The following is a 20,677-nucleotide window of genomic DNA, read 5'->3' as shown; positions in this document are numbered from 1 at the left end:
GATCAGAATGCTTTCAGTAAAGATGGAAAATAGCTTCATCTTTTTATAGTACCCCATTCAAAAAGAAAAAAAAAGGATCTACCCCAAGGAGCACGAGACTAAAAGAAGCTAGAGGACATGTAATTTTCCATGGTGAGACACATTTCAGCCATCCAAAGGAAAGCAAGCCACCTGTCACAAAGTGAGAGGGAAAAAACCCAGGTGGAAAAGAGAGACACGTGAGAAAGAAATGTGAGGAGGTCTCTCATCTGCCTGATACCTCAGGGGTTGCACAGGAAACTGTGGTTTTCAAAGCTTGTGGCTGTCATTTTGAAATGTGTGGGGCTATAAATTGCATTTCTTTAGTACATATCGGTTTCTGTGTCTCAAACCCCTGAATCCATGTTTCAAATAAAATCTGCTGGAGCAAAGAGAAAGTGATTTATTTACTCCAGAATTATTTTCTGAGCTCCTTTGAGCAAGGGTCTGTTCTAAGCAGGGAAGGAGAAACCAATAAGACAGGGATCTGCTGGGAAGGGCAGGCCTGCCCAGGAACACCAGCACAGCAGGGAGGCCGCGAACCCAGAGGAAAGGAAAGCCAAGGCCAAACGGGTGGTTAAAAGGCATCCTCACTTGCCCCAGGCAGCTCTGAAGAGAACTTGTGCTGAATGCAAACTCTGGGTAATGCTAGGGGGTTCTGCAAGCACCTTATCCACGCGGAGCTGCAGTCACTCACTGAAGGGAGTTTGGTAGAGGGGGCCTGCCACCTGAGATGGGGTGAAGCATGCACTTCGCAAGAGGACATCAGCTCCTCCTCGGCTGCTCCTCCTTGCATGACCAGGCGTGAAAAGACCAAAAGAAAAAATGGGAGCCTCGCTTTATCTATTCGTGAAGCATTCAAACAATACATATTTTTTAAAAGAGATAAAAGAGGCAGAACTTTGGGAAGAAAGGAAATCTGCCATCTTTTCGCCCCCTCGTGTTCCCTCACTCTAGTCCAAGTCACCTCACCTCTCCCCACAGCTGCTGCCATAGCCTCCCCTCAGGGCTCCCTGCTTCTGCCCCATCCCTATGATCTACTTTCAATAGAGCAACAAAGTGATCCTTTTAAAAATATATTCATTTCCTATTTCTGCTCTAGCAAATCACCATAGACTTAATGGCTTCAAACAACAGAAATGTATTAACTTATTGTTCCGGAAGTCAGAAGTCTGAAAATGGATCTTACAGGTGTTGCCGCAGGACTGGTTCCTTCTGAAAGTCTAGGGAAGACTCTGTTCCTTTCCTTTGCCAGCATCTAGAGGCTGCCCGCATTCCTTGGCTCATGGCCACATCACTCTGACCTCTGCTTCCATTGTCACAATGCCGTCTCTGACTCTCCAGTCTTCCTCTTATAAGGACCCTTGTGATTACAGTGGGCTCACCTGGATAATCCAGGTATAGCTCCCCATCTCCAGATTCTTAAGTTTATCACATCTGCAAAGTCCCTTTTCCCAGGTAAGGTAACATATTCATAGGTTCCAAGCATTAGGATATAGACATTGTGGGGGGAAATGGCATTACCCTGTCTACCACAAGAATCATCTCTTTCCCCTGCTCAAAATGTCCAATGTCCCTTCATCTCAAGAGAGAAATGAGTTTTTGCAAAGGCGTCAGGGTCCTGATTGATCTTCATGCACCCACCCCTTTACCTCTCTGCCCTCAAGACTCCACCAGAAGCAGGCATACCATGAAGCCACAGAAACTTAAGCTTCAGCTCATTGCACTTTCCATCCCAAGGCCCTGAGAGCAGCACCAGAAATGAGTTTGCATTGTTTGTTTGTTTTAGTTTTTTTATTTGCAAAAGTAAATATTTTAGCCACAGGGGCTAAGATCTTTGCCACTCTGATTCCCCTCCCTCACCCCTACCACCCTTTGCCTCATGTCAGACGGTGCTGGGATCCAGATAAGGGGCCTCCCCTCCAGCACAAAAAAGTTTTCCCATGCCCTTTCCTCTCTGGACACCAACAGTTATTAAAAAGTAGAAGAGAGCTCTTGAGCCAGTACCAACCCCCAGGTTACAAGAAAGATTTTGTGAAGCCAGCACTGCCTTAAGTGTCATAGCTGTGTCAGTAATGATTGGCATTCCATTGCACTGGCCTTGTTCTTAGCTAAACAAAGAAAATAGATGATTTTGAAAAAAACTCGATCCGATTTTACAGACAAATTACTATAGTAGACAAAAAGCAAGTTCAACAAAAACTAATTCCTTCACAAGCATGATTGCATAACTCTTCAAGAAACAGCTTTTGGATTTGTTGTTGTTCCATAAGGGGTAAATCCAAGCAGAAAAAAACACATATATTAATACACATATGTGTACCTTTATGGGCATTGACATAGTACCTCTAAAGGTTGGTTCCATGTCTTATTCGTCTTTTTTATCACCAACCCTTTATTGCAGAACCAATGCAGTACTTGCTAGCGTATATGCTCAAAAGTGCCTGAGAAGCAGGTATATAAACTTCCACCAAAGAACTGCTTTATTTGTAGGCACAGTAGACACAGTGCCTAGCATCCACAGTACTCTGAGGGGCACACAAAAATGTTTAAATTTTCATATATTTTAAGATGAGAAGGAAAAATAAACGTAATACTGGATACACAGTAAAGATTTTTATCTGGATTATATTTGTCTTTATATCTATAATTGTAAGATATAATTTTTAAATATTTTTGGAGGAAGGGCCCACAAAAGACATATGTGACCCTGGTCTGATTTTTTGCACCCCGCACCTTATAAACATACTAAGGGCTCCACTGTGGAGCATGCTGGCTCCACACCCCCACATTGTGGAGTTAAGAGCAACTTTAGCAAGTTAAAAGAAAGCCTCTAATTATCTACTCCTTTTGCTTTCCATATTACCAAACTACATGAAATCTGAATTAGGTATTTTACATAAGAGCAATGCTCTTCTTGATTGCTCTGTAGAAAAGCACATATATGTCTTAAAATGATTTGTCTTCAGGCCTCCCATCAAGCTATACAGAAAGGGTGAATTACAAAGAACAAACAGAAAATAGACTATAATCTTAATGTTTTAAATATTTGAGTCAATTAGCTGACACTTTTACAGCTTGAAGAATGTGAGATTTCTAGAAATGTGGAATTAATAAACAATAAAGCATATCTGGGAGAAAATAATTGTGTTCCCACAACACTGTGGCTGACCTGTTATCTATAACTAGAGGCCCAGTGCACAAAATTTGTGCACAGGGGTGGGGGATTCCCTTCATCCCAGCCTGCACCCTCTCCAATCCGGGACTCCTTGGGGGATGTCTGACTGCCAGTTTAGGCCCCCGGGATTGGGCCTAAACCAGCAGTCAGACATCCCTCTCACAATCTGGGACCACTGGCTCCTAACTGCTCACCTGCCTGCCTGCCCAATCGCCCCTAACTTCCCCCCCTGCCAGCCTGATCACCCCTAACCACCTCTGCCTGCTGACCTGATCACCCCTAACTGCCCCCCGTGCAAGCCTGGTCACCCCCAAGTACCCCCCCCCCCCCCCGCCGGCCTGGTCACCCCACACAGCCTGCTGTTCAGTCGTTTGGTCATCCCTCACTAATCCCCCTGCCGGCCTTGTCATCCCAGGCAGCCTGCTGGTCGATACTGTTACTGTGACAGTGTCCAGGACAATTTGCATATTCCTCTATTATTAGTATAGATAATAAAAGGGTAATATGCTAATTAGACTGGACATCCTTCCAGATGTCATTCCATACATCCTTCTGGATGAAGCTGGGGCCAGAGCAAAGCCCAGGTCCTAAGTGCCAGAGGGAAGCTGGTGCTGGCAACCAGGGGAAGGAAGGCCTACTCTTGCATGAATTTTAATGCATCAGGCCTCTAGTATTTGGTATATTGTCATATACTAGTACAGCATCACTGATCCAAGCTTCCTGATGATTCTATAAAACTTGGTATAAATGTGAGTATGCCATAATTAATGCTACAGATATTATATATCTCACTGAGGTAAAATACCACTTCTGCATGATTTTTCTCCTGACAACCCCAGGCTGATTAGAAGTCTGTGCTCCTCTGGTAAATATACCACTTCAAGGAATGTTTAGTAAACTGTTTTCAAGCTATTATTTGCTGGAAGCTAATTCCAGCGTGGCATAATAAAATGCAAAAAGTTCATCAAAAGGTTGATGGGCTTCTACTATATATTCAGAAGGGCTGAATAATGTTATTGCCTGCTGGAATATCTGAAAGCATTTACCCAAACCTGAAAATCTACATGATATTACCTGCTACTGGCCAAACAGCTGAACAGCCGAGGGCCGTTCCCCCAACCTGATAATGCCTACCAAACCTTACCTTTTGATATGTATATCTGCTTTGCTTTAGGGCAATTTGTGTTAGTAAAAAGTCTAGGGGTCCAGACAATCAGAGTACTTGGTAACTGAAGCTAGGTCTCCTCTGGACTGAAGCTAGGTCTCCTCTGGCTCCCCAAAATGCCTTCCAATTTCATATTTCATGTCTAGTCTCTTTATTAATTTACTCGCAGCCCTTCTCCAGATTCCTGAACCCTTCTAGATGCAGGGAAAGAACCCCAGCATTTATTGCTACTGTAAACTTGATAACTGTGTGAGGATACATGTATTATACTGAATCATAAAAAACTACTTGAAATCAAGAAAGGTTGATACTACCTCACCTACCATAGAAGCTCAAAACCATTTGTTGACTGAGTGTGTGTAAGTGAGTGGCTATTTTAGGTCATAAAACTATACCAGGTCTACAGGAACTGCTATGGCCTAAAGATTTGCATCATGCACAGTCATAATGATGCAAATGAGAGTGACACAAATGACAGTCCCTCAAATCGTGTGGCCATTGTAACAAGAACAAGAGGAAGGGGCTGGCCTCAGCTTTCTCTGCAAATCAGCGCCAGAGCAGGCACAGCCCCAGCTGTGTCGCCAAAACACAGCACACCCTATAGCAGTAGCTGCTGGAAACGTGTCCCTGTTAAAGCTGGTCAATCTAATGTTTACACTGTCAAGACTATACCAGTGATTTGATATAAATAAATCATTTCATTTGAAAAAAATTATGACAATATAGCTCTAAACTCTTAGGTTGGCATTGGGAATAATGAAAGTCTTGTTCCAGAGGGTATAACTAAGGACCTCTGGGTAGAAACTACATTGAGACAGATTTCAGCTCATTATGAGGCTGAATGTTGCAATAAATAAGTGCCCCAAAAGGGAATAGACTTCACCATGAAACAATTGCCTCTCTAAGTAGGTTAATCACCTGTCAAGAAATGTTATTACATGGAGGAACAGTGCATTAGATCAATTCTAATCCTGCCTTTTGTCTCTAAAAAGTCTATGGTCAAATATAGAGAAAATAGCGGTAATTAATTAAATACACATTCATTGAAAAAAAAATTACATAAATGTCTGTCACTAACTAGAGGCAAAAGAGAACATCAGTGCTCTCTGGCCAGGATGCTATATTAAAGAAACTGAAATATTGTTCATGCTGTTCAGCTAAACCAATTACCCAACCAAGAAAACAACATGTGTTTCCTGCCATCATGAACCAAAATTATTACTGTGTGATCTTAGTTTTAAATATTGGTACATTGATACCATGTAATACTGCTTTGAAAGAAAAAATGAAGAACAAACTATTGATGTGTGTCAACTATAAGGATGTGTGTCAAAAAGCCTTATGCTGAGTAAAAGAAGCAAGACACAGGAATATGTGCTTTATTATTTCATTTATGTTAATTTCAAAAACAGGCAAAACTAACTGATGGAAATCAGACACAGTTGTGTGGAGTGCAGGGAGAATGAATGAAAGGGGGCGTAAGGAAACGTTCTGTGGTGATTGGAATGTTCTGTATCTTGTTTTCAGGTGGTAGTTACGCAGATGTACACAACTGTCAAAACTCATCAAATTGAACACTTAAGATCTGTGGGGTTTTTGTATATAAATTACTCTTCCACAAAATAAACTTTAGTTTAATTTAAAAATCATATTCGCTTTGTATCGTTTGAAGAGCTCAGTACTTACCAAGTGGTTTCTTTTTACTGCAGAACATTATTGCACCGATTATTTTTCACCGGGTCTCAACAGTTGGCCTACAAAAGAAAAGTGCACAGCATTACTATTTGAAAAGTGCTCATTAACCATACATTTCTATCCATTCACTTTTTTCCTAGTCAGATCTAGGTGAGTTGGAAGCCATTGGCATAGTAAGGAATAACAGATCCCATGTCTCAGGCTCAAATCTAACTAGATAAGAATAATTCTATGCAAAAATAATTGTATATAAAACTATTTATACTATAAAGGCTACATAAACAAACTTAAGGTAAGCACAAGTGTGCTATTCAATTTGGCATTCAAATTGAGCCAAATTTTCTAATATAATCCAAACCCTATGAATCAGAGTATCTCAGGGGTGAAGCTCCAGCCTCTGCCTTTTTATTTTCCAATCACAGCTGACATACAACATCACATTAGTTTCAGGTGTGCAGCATAGTGGTTAGACATTTGCATAGGCATCTGCCTTTTATTCAAGTGCTATGGTGATTCCTTCCCACAGCCGGAGCTGCGAACCACTGCTAAACCATGGGAGTTACACGTGAGAGGTAATTATCAGCCAGGTTCTAGAGAACAAAATACAACCAAAATGTTTCCTCAATTTATTCTCATGTGAATAGTCTTCTCCAGGTAATTACAAAAAAAAAAAAAGAAAAACACCACCAGAATATTGTCATTATTATCTTTCATTGTTTTCCCTACATCTGTTCCAATGTCTTTCATATAGTAAACTCTATTAAAGATTTAGAATAAATAAAGGGGAAAACAAATGATTTCAAACTTTGGGAACCCACCAGGGGTCCTCAAACTTTTTAAACAGGGGGCCAGTTCACTGTCCCTCAGACCGTTGGAGGGCCGGACTATAGTTTTAAAAAAAACTATGAACAAATTCCTATGCACACTGCACATATCTTATTTTGAAGTAAAAAAACAAAACAGCAAAAACACCCACATGTGGCCCGCGGGCCGTAGTTTGAGGACGCCTGCGAGTAGACCATGGAAATGAGCTCAGGCACCTTAGCAAACACACGGCCAGGTAGACAGAGGTACTGAGTACAAGCTCTCTCCATTAGAAAGGGAAATGGCCTGTTTGCTGCCTGCTCAACGCAGTGGAGTGGCAGAATGCAGGAAACATACTAGTACACAAAGAAGTTAGTCAGTCATATGGAGACCAAAAGAGAGAAAGACCAAGACTTATGGCTCAGTAGTCACAAGAAAAGAGGACGCAGAAAGTTTATCAACACTAAAGTTTATGCACTGTTAATCTTCCAGAGGCTAAAAAGCCTGAAACCATCGATATTTCCCCGTATCGTGCTCCCAGATCCATGAGTTCCCATCCAACACCTCCAAGAAAAGCAACAGCCTGCTGAGGGCTCAGCTCCTCCTCTCCTGTCCCGGGGGCATGCCTGACAGATAGGGCCAAAGGCACTTTGTGGAATCCACTGCTTTTCTAGGGACCAGTGACTAAAACCAATCTGAGCAAGAAGATGGGGATCCTGCTGCCAGGTGCTGCTTCAAATAGGGACAGGTCCTCAAATATATAACTCTTTTGTTTCTTCTCCCACATCTTCTACCACTGCCACTGAGGCTGCCCAAGACAATCCCCCCTTCCCCTCCTACCTGCTCCCCCCACCCCAGCCTCTAGGACGTGCCTGCTGACCAGTGATTGTTTTTCCCTTACATTCCTCCAAACAGGTTTCCGTGCTCCTGCCTTGCGTGCCTACAGACCAGGGTCCACGTTGAAGCCAACGTCATCCTTATAAAAGGTAAATGGCATCATGTCACCCCCCACCTCCCTGCTAAAACCCTCCAATCACCTCCCATTGGTCTTAGGGGGGAAAAGGGTCAAATTCTAAAATGATTTTTTAGACCCTCTGCAACCTGGTCCCTGCTCATCTTTCTAGCCCGATTTCTGAACACTCTCCTCACTGCCCTCATTCCTCCGTGCACCCTTTCACATCTATACTGTGTTCAAGGGCCTTCACACATGCTCTTCCCTCTGCCTGCTACCATCTAACCCCATCTCTAATGTTTTCACCTGACTAACGCTTACTTTTCAATATCAACACATGCATCACTTCCTCTAAAAAAACCTTCCTAGTCCCCCAAATCAGAGATAGGAGCACCTCCCAATGTGCTCCCAAAGAATCCAGAACCTCCCATTTCAGAGCCCCTATCACTCCAAAACATAGTTGCCTGTTATGTTGGCTGTTTCCCCAATAGTCCAAGACTCCAGTAGGTCAGAGACCTCATCTGTCTGGTCCATAGTTGTATCTCCAGTATCTGGCATATAGTGCTCAATAAACATTTGCTGAATGAATAAAATATGGATATCCTCAGTTTCTAAAAAGAATGGAACAAGGGCTTCCCGATGCTAAAATGCACTTCCCTTTTAGCAACTATCCCTTCCCATACCCCAGACCCAAGTGCCTTAAATCTTCCCAAACTAGAGTTCATAGTGGCTTTCTTGGCTGCTCCCTCCCTCTGACTGGTCCCCATCCTCCTGTGCACCCCATACCCAGCCTAGAAAGAATCTCAAAGGACAAGCAATATTTGTTTAGCAGTAGGAGGAGTGTTGCAGGTAAATTGAAGAGCACAAGAAAGAAGGAGGAAATAAGCAAATCTTGGGGGAGGAAGACAAGAGGAGGCACTCTGGCTATAAAAAAAGATTTACAAGCCTAGCTGGTGTTGTTCAGTGGTTGCAGCATTGGTCCTTGGACCTAAGTGTCATGGGTTCTATTCCCAATCAAGGGCACATACCTGGGTTGCAGGTTTGATCCCTGGCCCTAGTCGTGGCAGGTGTGGGAGGCAAACAGTCAATGTGTCTCTCCCACACTGATGTTTCTTTCTCTCTCTCCCTCTAAAAAAGCAATGAAAACAATATCCTTAAGTGAGGATTTAAAAATAAGATTCACAAAAATGATTTTTTTTTTTTTTAGGTGAAGACTTCCTATGAGAAATAACATGGACAGAAGTGGGTTTTTGTCCATGAACGGCTCTTTTGTTCCCAAAAAATGGCCACAACAGATAAAAATGGCAACAGGGAGAGGGGTGGATAGATTCTGAAACAATGACATCTGGATCGGGTGGCCCCATCTGGCCAGAAGGTTACAGCTCATCAGCAAGTTCTAATCCAACTTGTTAGGGCTTGAAAACTCTCTCTGGGGACTAAGAGAACATGCTCTGTTTTTATGGCCCAGAGTCCCTGGAGCAGGTGGAAGGAAGAGTGATTCTTTAGGCAAGGTGTCAAGAGGGACTCTACCCTGACAGGTGGCAATGAAAATGCAGGCACAAATTCAATCTCTCGGGAAGTTAATAAGAGCACTGGCCGCTGGCCAACTTATTCTTTTTTTCTCCTTATTGGTTTGCTAGATTGCCTTGAGGGATTAGTACTAACAGATAACCAGTACAAAAGATGAGCCTAAGTACATTTGTGCAACATAAAGGTAACTAAAGAGAAACTATCCATGTAACCCTTTGTCTCTCTTATTTAAGATCCTCCTATAAGAACATCTAATTATAAAAGCCCCTAGATAATAAAACATAAAGCCATATCATATTTTTTCTAAAATTACCTTTAAGTCATACAGCTATTTCATTGCTTTTACTTTCTCTAATACCATTTTCTTTCTTTTTTTTTTTTCTTTCTTTAAGGCCACCAAAAATTTTTCTTGCTTCCAAAAAAAAAAAAAAAATTGGGAAAGAGAGAGATCTAATACCATTTTTAAAGTATCTTTAAAACCTTTTATTTTAAATCCATTTTTGTTTTTATACAAAATATTCTCTACTTCGTAATTAATCTAGAGTGATACTATAATCACTGTTGTATGAATTAAACAATATTTCTATAAGATTTGTGAAAGTTATCTCTTATTAATGATCTTAGTCAACTGTTTTTATTCTCTAAGACAGTGGTTCTCAACCTTCCTAATGCCGCAACCCTTTAATACAGTTCCTCATGTTGTGGTGACCCCCAACCATAAAATTATTTTCGTTGCTACTTCATAACTGTAATTTTGCTACTGTTATGAATCGTAATGTAAATATCTGTGTTTTCCGGTGGTCTCAGGCAACCCTGTTTTCCGATCGTCTTAGGCTCTGCAGCAGTGGTTCCCAACCTGTGGGTCGTGACCCACAGGTTGAGAACCGCTAGCAGGGTTGCCTAAGACCATCAGAAAACACAGATATTTACATTACAATTCATAACAGTAGCAAAATTACAGTTATGAAGTAGCAACAAAAATAATTTTATGATTGGGGGTCACCACAACATGAGGAACTGTATTAAAGGGTCACGGCATTAGAAAAGTTGAGAACCACTGCTCTAAGATATAAAGTTACAACAAAAATTAATAATTGACCTTCAGGTCTATGCTTCCTTCAGTCCAATCTTTTCCTTGTAACAGTGGAATCCAGGCATATTCAAGGAGGAGTCTAAGGTAACAGATTCTAGTTTCACTTAGAGAAAGTAAAATTTAGTTCTTTCATTCCTGCATATTCATCAACTCACCAAAATACTCCAGCTGACACTTGCTTCACCTCTGAAGGATGCTGGAGTAAACACAAAGTCATCTTTTCTTGAACCTTTGGATCAGTGAAGGTCTAAGGAAATCAGAGTAAACAAAATTAGGTGAGAAAAAAAGGCTTGCTAAAGTGAAAGCTAGCTCTAGAAATAGGAATTTTGGATTTTGAAATCCAACCATTTACAAGTGTTGAAGCAAACAATATTTACATGAATACGTTCTTTCTTTCTTTTTTTGACATCACCTCAAAGCAGAGGAAATGAAAAAAGGAGAGCTGCCTGCAGGTCTTATCCTAACCTTGACTTCATCTTACCCAAGGGATTAAAATGGTGGTTTCCTTGTGTGAAAGCCCTGGGGGTGTTTTATAAGAAATAAAGGAGTGGGAAAAGTAAGAAGAGAAAAAAGTAGCTAAGAAATAATAACTATTTTATGTCCTTTAATTCATTTAAAAGTGCAACAACTTCTTTTTTAAAAAAAGATTGAAAGTTATGCTGGCATGAAAATTTTATTTTTTTATATTTCAAGTTCAGGTTTTGACTCTTGGCCCAGAAAATAATTCTCCTAATGAAAAAAAAAAATGGCTCCAGTTTGTTCAGGGAAAATAAGAATTTGGTTTCAAACACCTTGAGATTGAGGGTGATAACATGACATTTAAGCTGAAGCAGCAGAAGAGAAGAGGGCATCCTGTCCATATTATGATTCCTCAAGGAGGTCCCTACTTATAGTTAAAATGGGGACACCCAGGTAACTCAATGCCTTAAGCAAAGGATTAAATTGAAATGCCCTTTAATAATCTGAGACCATTCAACAATCAAGTTATTATATTTAATTCTCCTACTCCAATGCCAGGATTACTAGGCAACCTGCTGATAATAACTTGCTTTTCCACGGAAGTCTGCCTGCAGGGGGAAAAATGCACTAGTCATGCATGCCGAAGTGAGCGGCTGGTGCTCCTGACAGTTTCATTGCACTTTTTTTAATTGATTGAGGAGAGAGGGAGAGAGAGAGAGAGAGAGAGAGAGAGAGAGAGAGAGAGAGAGAGAGAGAGAGAGATGTGTTGTTCTACTTATTTATGCATTCATTGGTTAATTCTTGTATGTGACCTGACCAGGGATCAAACCCACAACCTGGGCATATCGGGACGATGCTCTAACCAACTGAGCTACCTGGCCGGGGCCTATTACACATGTTGAGTTAATATGTTGTCATTTTTATTTGATATCATCCGTCTCTTGAGCTAATATTAGTCTGCCCCAGAAAGACGGATCTGGTTTTGGAATGCTATTGAAATATGGTCCTACGTCTACAGGACCAACAACCCACTCTGGCCATAGCAAACTCGCCAAGAGGCCTCCAAGGGGACAGCCTACTGACCTCTCAAGGGCAACAGGATGTGGTGGCTGGAAGCTTGTCCTTTGGAGTCAAGCAGCCTGATCTGGGAGTCCTGCTTTTAGCACTAAATCATCACAGAATCTGGGCAAATAAGCTCTGCAAGCTTCAGAACCCACAGGGTGGGGGTGGGGGAGGAGGCTTTGGGGACGGGGCACACAATGAAAGTGGGTATACTGTATTAGTTATGTTTAAGGCTTTCTTTGTCAAAGTATCTACATAAGTGTTAGGGTGAAATGAGGACAGTGAATTTAACTCCTTTAAGACATTCTGCAGTAAAATAAAGGAGATGCATGTAAATGGGTAATGAGACTTTACAGAGATGTGTTTGCATAGGAAGACAGAGCCATGGGTATAAACTGAGGGAGCAGAGCCAGTGGAGAAAGACTGAAACTATAGGGTAAAGTGACAAAGAGGCAAAGGAATTGGAGGAGATTGGAAAAGAAAGAAGCCAGGGCGGTTGGGGAAGAGACAGGGGCACTCGAAGCCGGGACAGGAGAGTAGCATGGGGCACATTCTTGGCAGCTCTCTCAGGGCAAGTAAGCCCAGGTGAGCCACTTCCTGCCTGGCTTCATCTCAGGGTCCAGGGAAGAACTGGGGTGCCCCCACTGGGAGAAATCCTCTATGTCCTTTTAGCAGTGGGTTCTCTTCAGTTCTCAGGACTCGGGGACAAGATGGGCCAATGGGGAAAGGACCCATCCATCTTCCACGAGCCCAACCCCAGTCCTCACCCCTGTGAGGACCTCCTGCCCTCCTCTCCTTCTATTCTCCAGTCTCTGCTCTGTTCTGCTTGTCTTCCTCTTTCCCCAACTCTGCTTCCTCTTCCCTCTGGAGACTGTACCATACAGGAGAGACTTTTAGGACAACAGGTTCCAATCCCAGCTCAGGTACTTTCTCTCCAGTGGTACTTTGGCCAAGCCACTTTGCCTTCCTAAGACTCAATCTCTGAATCTGTAAAATAGAGATAATATTGCCTTCGTCCCAGAGGTGATGTGAGGTTAAATAAACATGCATATACAGTTCACTCCATAAAAGTATTCCCTCCCCACCTGACCTCCTCCCCAGTCTGTCTTTCCTACTCCCTACCTTCTCTCCTCTTTCAATCTTCCAGTTTCCTTTCCGTTTCCCTGAATTTCCTTCATATTTCTCACTACAGCACTTGCTTTCCAACCCAACACACCTCTCTGAGGACTGACCCAACCAAGAGTGGGAAAAGGTTGTGGGGGGGGGGGCCTCCCTGGGAGGCCAGCATCAGGGTGAACTTAAGTAAACCTTGAAAAGCCACCTGCTTGAACAGGGTAACTCGCAGGATCATTCGGCAATCTAAATCAGGCCACGACTGTTAAAGGAATGAGCACAGTGCCTCCTGCTACAAAGTTAATCCTCAAAAAAAAAAAAAGAAAAGCTCTTATTATTAAGTGTATTTTTAACTCCCCACAACTTTAACGTGAACAATAGTGGGGTCTAAGGATGGGAAGTTGTGATGGCAGATTTAGGGAACCAGCCCCTTCTCTCCTCATGATGCCCTCCATCTTCTCTGGTCCTACCCCTCGGCTTTCCTCCCACGGCTCTAGGTTCCCAGAGGCTGAAAAGCAATGCTTTACTGAGTCCTCCCACCCCTGGACACAGCAACCTTGCAGTCATATCTGCTGGCAACCATCCCTGCCAGCCCAAGAATATTCCCGAGATAACCCCCGGTCAGGCCCCAGAGCACAGCTCTAAGAACCCAGGGAAGGGAAATCTTGGGGGTAAGAGGGCAGGGAAATCTCAGCCTTGGGAGGTGAGAGCAATGAGGGATGAGGAATCAGCCCAGGCCTCTGTGTGCAACTGGAGTGTAGTTTTAGGGTGGAAGGTGTAGATAATGTTTTAATCATATTTGGTGTCAGTGACAGCTGCCAAGAACCATAGTGCTTACAGATTGTAGATATTGGGCAAAAATAGAAGTAAAAAAAAAAAATTTAAGCCAGTCTGCGTATTTATATGTATGTTTATAAAAGTGGTGGTTAGTACAGCCAAATTTATAAATTGCTTAGCAATTATATTTAACTTCCATGCCTCCACAATAAATTATTTTATTTCCCATATAATATATATCAGATTGATTTTGTTGTGAGTTGTCATGTCAACACTGAAGTCTGTTTATATTCTGTTCAGCATGCAGCTGTTACCCAGCCACAGAATTCTAAAGCACTGGGAACCCTGCTCCCCTTCCTCGTCCTGTTTATCCCCTGCTCATTTTCCAACTTGGTCTCCTAGTTCCCTCTTCTTCCCTTTTCCTTCCTTCCCTAGCCTGCTCTCTCTGCCTCCCTTGTGTATTTTCACCCTCCTCATCCTGCCTTTCTTTCCCAAAAATGCCTCCCCTGACTTGGTCCTCTTCCCTCCCCTTCTCACTCCCCTATTCATGCGCCAGTACTAGAGTAGAGCACTGGGTTTGGTCCTGCTAGCCCTGTAACCTCCCCAAGTTCCCCTCCCTTCTAAGCCCTGGTTTTTTTTATCTGTCAAAGCGGCCATCAGGGTAACTCTAGGATCACTAGGCAATCTAAATAAGGTCATGACTGTAAAGGAATGAGCACAGTGCCTCCGGTTACCAAGTTAAGACTCAAAAAAGGAAGTTCTTATTATTAAGTGTATTTTTAACTCTCCACAAGTAGGAAAATTCCTATCAAATCCAAGAGCCATCCCTACTGATGTTCAATCATCAGTTATCAGGTGCTTATTCTATGTCAAGCCTGGGCTGGGTAGAGGGAGGCAAAGATCATTAGGCCCCATCTGTCCTTCAAAAGCCCACAGTCTGAGAAAGACAAGACAGACAGATACATGGAAGAATCATTAGCATGGCATGTGCAGGGCTATGATAGAAGAAGGGACCGAGATCCATGGAGTCAGAGGGGAGGGAGTCACCAAGCTTGCTTTGCAGAGTCAGCTAAGACCTCACAGATGGTGATTCCAAGTAGAATCCTTGCGAAAGAAATAGATTTTGCTTAATAAAATGAGGTAAGGACGGGTAAACGGAGAAACATGTGGAAAGATCAAGCATGAAAGAGAAGGTTTGAGGAGGAGCAGTGGCAGTCATAGCAACCAGACTGCAGGGAGCATGGAGGAATGTGGGGTGGTCTGGGGCTGGCAAAATAGATAAGAGATAGATTCTGAAAGAAGGCAAAATCTCATCATTGTTATCATCATGACTATCATTCACTGGGTACTTGACCTCAGGCTAAGCACTTGACATATATCATCTCATTTAATCCTCACCAAAACTCTATGGTCAGAGACTATCTCCATTTGATAGATGAGATGACAGAGAGCATCACCATGGTCAAGAGCCTGTGGTTGACCCTGCAGGTAATAGGAAGGCAGAAGAGATCTCTTCATAGACTATATGATTAGAATCCAGCCCCCCTTGTCCATTGTCTTTGCTCCCTTGTTCTCTCCATGCCAGTGCCTGCTGTCAGAGTTTTTAGGATGGTTACTCTCTCAGCATGGACTGGCGTGGAGAGAGAAGGGGGAGTAGTGACAGCAGGCAAGTAGAGCTGGATCCTAGAGATGTTTCTGCAGTTGAACTGACAGAGTTTATAAAAGGCTCATATGTTATGGTGCAGAACAAGGAGAAATCTGGGGTGACTTTCAGGTTTTTCCCTTGGGACAATGAGCGGATAGAGGTGCCGTTGTCTAAAATGTCAAATACAGCAGTGAAGAGAGAGGAGGAGAAGGTGTAGGAGCAGGAGCAGGACCTGGGGTGGGAGAATAAGTTCAGTTTGAACCCATTAGGCTTAAACGGCCTCTGGGTCACTGAAAATATCGTCAGCACTAAAGAGAAAAGACAGACTTGCAGACTTGGAATCGACATATAAGGAAATGTTGAAGTCATGGGAAATGAATGATCTCACTCAGGAAGAACAAGAATAAAGAGAAGTGAGGAGAGGACAGAGGGTGAGGATGAGTCAATAAAAGGACAAGGACAGAGTCCCTAGGGGACACTCAACCTCAAAAGAAGGGTCATTGAGGGGTGCATTGAAATGAAATGCCATGCTTGCCTAACTGAGCTCTCATCCTCTCAGCACCTAGCCCAGAGCCTGGCAAAGGGTAGGTGCTCAGCAAACCAGAGTCGAGTAAAGAAAAGGAGAGAGGAAATAAAGGTGGCCTCAAATTACGGGAGGAGAGTGTTTCCGCAAACACGATGTTCAATAATATTTAACGTTTGCACTCAGAAATTTCTTTGTTAATACTTGAAAAATATTTAATATTGCTAAGAAGTTAAGTTAGACTTTAGACATGTGCTACAAATGTGTAACATTTGGAGGTTACCATTTTCTGTTACTTTTCATGAGAAATCCTGAAAACAAATACTAGCATCTAATTCTTGTCCATGCCTTGCAAGTATATAGAAGTTTGTTTCAAGGAGAGCTACAATTTCCAGTTTACTTTGATATGATAGGTTAAGTGTTTCCCTGCTAAATGAAAATTTCTAGTTAACCATGTAAACACAAAATAAAATCCTCCTGTGGAAAAACAATATATCTGCCAGGGGTATAAAAATCACTTGGCCCCTCCTTTTTAATGATGCACGCATGGTGAAACAATATAAAAGCACAAAAAATAAATATAAATTAAATTCTACTCTGAATTTACATTTTGCTCCAAGGCTACTAGCACGGAACAACACCTGAGCAAAGGTGACAGATCGTGGGCACGGATGTTGGAATCACATATGCGATACGGTATTTCCTCATCTTCTTTCTAATAAACCTTCAGCCCCCAATTAATGTTTCTTACCAGTATTTTTTTCTTCAAAACAGCTCATTTGTTAACAAGGGACCTGAGAGTCCCTCATGTCTATCAACGAAACGACTAGAAGAATGAATTTTTTTCAGACACATCTCAGAACTGAAAGCATATCCCTCAAGCCTCAGAGGAAGAGCTTAGTGGCAAACTGTTCGTGTCCAAAGCATGAATTGACCACAGAAAAAACAACACCTTGAACAGGTGCACTACCTACAAACCCCCTGAAAAAAAATAAAAACTAAAACTAACTCCTATGAAAGGAAGTGATAAATACCCACCAATTAAAACACACACACACACACACACACACACACACACACACACGAAAAAAAAAAACGGGACGTGATGCTGCTCCCATTGCTGTTTAATAGGTGTTGATTACAGGATTTAAAAAAATCAACATCAAAGAAAGTGTCCTATTTCCCATACCAAACTAACTTTTGCCAAATTTACTTTTTAGTAAGAGGAGAATAAAAAAAGACAGTTTGCTAAGCCTCAACCACATGGAAAAGAGAAAAGGAAAGCCCCAAACAGCACAGAGCTAACACTCCTTTAGTCTCCCCAAGTCACCAATTCCTGAAAGCTCCCCTCCAACTCACCTCAGCCTGGACCTAACCCTCTCCCCCACAGGGGAGATTTCCCAGCTGTGCAGGAAGATCACACAGGTACCCATTCCATGGCCGTCTCAGTGAGAAACGCAAGGCTATTCTGAAAGCTCTAGTAATTACAGAGAAAACAAGCTGGGTCTCCAGGGGACATTCGTGAAAACCTGAGACCAACTCCGGGAAAAACACTCTTGACCACTTACCACCGCCGGAAGCAGCTAAGTGGCAGATCAGAATCAGCACCTCATCGGAAAAAGAGGAAGATGGTGTGGGAGAGCAGTTTCACTACCAGTGAGGAATTGGGGGAGAAAACGCTCCTTGGAAAAACACCAAAAGCCCAGAAGAGTCTCTCCTTCGATCGCTGCCGCCTGCTGCTGCCAGGGCAGAACTGGTTAATCCTGGAGAAACAAAAGGAAGCTCCCTGGAGGCTGGCTTCGGGAGGTTGACTTCCTCGGTGGGAACCAAGAGTTCAGAAGGATGGAGGCGGACAACGGAAGGGGTGACCAGCTACCACTTCTGCTTACCAAACTTTTATCAGCCCTTGGTTGAGGGAGAGAGATAAGCAAACATCTTTGGAGTTCTCACCTGTTTTTCCCAGACATGAAGGCATTAGCAAGGGTCGGTTTGTGTGTTTTTCTAGTCATTACAAGGGGGAATTCAACTCTGTTATGGGTGAAAGCTAAGCACACTCATGCAACATTTACTAGGCAGGGCAATGACACTTCCTGTTTCCCAACAGCCTGAATTTCAGCTCAGAAGAAGCAAACAGTTAACCCTGAGGATGCCAAAGAACAAATGCATGGAGGAAATGGACTTGACTTTGTAGTTCAAAATCCCTTTGAGAGAGTTCTGGCTTTTAAGGTGGGATTAGGTGAACACAAAATATTTTGGTTTGTGACTATTTTTAAAATGAAAGGATTATAGTCCCTTTTAAATATGTCTAAATCCATTTATGGATTTTCCAGAAGTTGCATCAGATTTGCAGTTAAGTACTGAAACCAAGTATGTTTTCATCATGTCTCTATCACCAGCGCAAGCTGATCCCCTGTGCATTATCAACTCCATTCTTCAAGGACATCTGGTCCTGAGCCCCCAGTTTTCCACAGAGCCAGAGCAGAGGGAAAGGAGGGCCTCTCCCTCCCAAGGCTCTACAGTAACAAGGAACGGCAGATTCTTGAAACAAGAATGATCGCTTTCTTTTGGGGATGATAAAAAGGACCAAGAGCCTGGCTGGTGTGGCTAAATGGACTGAGCATCATCCCATGGACTAAGAGGTCCTGGGTTCAATTCCCAGTCAGAGCACAAGCCCTGGTTGAAGGCTTGGTCCCCAGTATGAGGCATGCAGAAGAAGGCAACTGATCAGTGTGTCTCTCTCATCAATGTTTCTATTTCTCTCTTCCTCTCCCCTCCTCTCTATCTAAAAATCAAATTTTTAAAAAAGGACCAAGAACAAACAGCCTATGCAATGAAGCAATTGTTTTTTTAAAATATTTAAAATGAAAAACTTTTAAATTTTAAAAAAATTAGGTATAGCCTCTATAGCCATTTTTTAATTTATCATATTGGCAACTATTTGGTATAAGGAAATCAGTATCTTCTCCTACACCATTAGTGGGAATAGAAATTTGTAAAATATTTTTAGAGGGAAACTAAGTAATGCCTTTAAACATAGAAATGTGTATGTTTCCATCTCTTAGAAATTTACTTTACAAATGATCACAAACAAGCAAACATATCTGTAAATATCTTAGTTATAGCCGTGTCTATAAAAGCAAACAACTAAAAATGTCTTAAAGATAGGGGACTGGGAGAAACCAAGATGGCAGCATAGGTAAGCACCTAAACTGCTGCCTCGCACAACAATTTCAAAACTACAACTAAAAGACAGAACGGACATCATCCAGAACCACAGGAAAGCTGGCTGAGTGGAAATTCTACAACTAGAAGGAAAGAGGAAAGCTCACGGAGAATCAGAGGAGCTGCAAAGGGCTGAGGTACGGAGACACACGTGCAGAGAGGAAGGACATCTGAGTGCCTGGCTGGCTTTCCCTGGCGGGAGGGAGAAGGAAGCTCCTGACTGCACTGAACCTCAGTTCTGACGGCACTGAACCCCAGTTACGGGCGAAACCCTGTGGACCCAGGCTCATAAGGGGGGAGTCTGGACTGTCAGGTAGAGAGAAAGGCACACGGAGACTCGGGGGAGCCGCTGAGGACAGGGGTCTGGAGGTGCACGCGCGAGTGCAGCAGAGAGGACTGACTGCTGAGGTTGCCGCTGGTTTTCCCTAGCGGGAGGGAGTCGGAAGCTCCTGACTGCACTGAACCCCAGTTCCGACTGCACTGAACCCCAATTCCAATGAGCCCCTGGGGACTCTGGCTCTTACAAGGGGAATCTGGACTGTCAGGAGGAAACTCAGGGGAGCCGCGAAAGGCAGAGGTCTGGAGGTGCGTGCGCAAGTGCGTGCAGAGGACTGACTGCTGAGTGTGACGCTGGCTTTCTCTAGCTGGAGGGAACCAGAAGCTCCCGACTGTGCTGAAGCCCAGTTCCGGGCAAGAATCTGGGAATCCAGATTCATTAGGGGAGAAACTGGACTGTCTGGCAGTGGGCGAAACTCGAGGGCGGCTTTCTCTCAGAGGTGCTTGCAGCAATTACCGAGGGACACTGAGACCCAGGGGCCTCAGACCCAGGGCTGACGGGAAGCCAAGACTGTCTGCTCAGCCCTGAGACTTCGCCCCATCCAAGCTGAGCACAGCAGCTTTTGCAATTTTTCAAGTCTTGTCTCATAAGGCTGTCACCAGCACAGAAGTTCTCCCGGCGTAGACACAGCTGATCCTTACAGCCAACTGGCCTGGAGGTCAATTCTTCCCAGAGATACCAACAACAATCAAGACTTAACTACAACAAGGCTGTACACACAGTCCACAAAGGGGTGCACCAAGAGTGTCCACCTCAGGTAACTGGGGAGGCCGACCCACTGGGCCATATAGGACACCTAGCACACAAAGCTACCCTACCAACTCAGGGAAGCAGTGAAAATGTGGATACAAAGAAACAGATCACAAATGAAAGAAATGGAGGAAAACAAACGACTGGATATAGAGTTCAAAACCATGGTTATAAGGTTTTTCAAGAATTTCCTAGAAAAGTCCGATAAATTTAGCAAGACCCTCGAGCATATGAAAAAGGACCAACTAGAAATTAAACATACACTGACTGAAATAAAAAATATTATACAGAGACCCAACAGCAGAATAGAGGAACGCAAGAATCAAGTCAAAGAGTTGAAATACAAAGAAGCAA

The 20,677-nt window shown here is 43.0% G+C and overlaps 1 protein-coding gene across 1 annotated transcript in view; it reads right to left on the bottom strand.

The window, feature by feature from the left end:
* The window catches only part of ATP8B4 (ATPase phospholipid transporting 8B4 (putative)), a 219,869-nt gene extending 202,302 nt beyond the window's left edge, over window positions 1-17,567 (bottom strand). The window contains exons 1-3 of the mRNA XM_028147700.2: window positions 17,374-17,567; window positions 10,591-10,682; window positions 6,048-6,115 (exon numbers count right to left, since the gene is read on the bottom strand). Coding sequence (XP_028003501.2) covers window positions 6,048-6,075 — 28 coding nt within the window. The 5' untranslated portion in view covers window positions 6,076-6,115; window positions 10,591-10,682; window positions 17,374-17,567. The remainder of the gene's footprint in view (window positions 1-6,047; window positions 6,116-10,590; window positions 10,683-17,373) is intronic.
* Window positions 17,568-20,677: the final 3,110 nt, after the last annotated feature.

The sequence above is a fragment of the Eptesicus fuscus genome, chromosome 5, assembly GCF_027574615.1.
Source record: "Eptesicus fuscus isolate TK198812 chromosome 5, DD_ASM_mEF_20220401, whole genome shotgun sequence".
Classification (NCBI taxonomy): domain Eukaryota; kingdom Metazoa; phylum Chordata; class Mammalia; order Chiroptera; family Vespertilionidae; genus Eptesicus; species Eptesicus fuscus.
The sequence above is the reverse complement of the archived record's forward strand: the minus strand, read 5'-3'. Positions and strand labels throughout refer to the sequence as shown.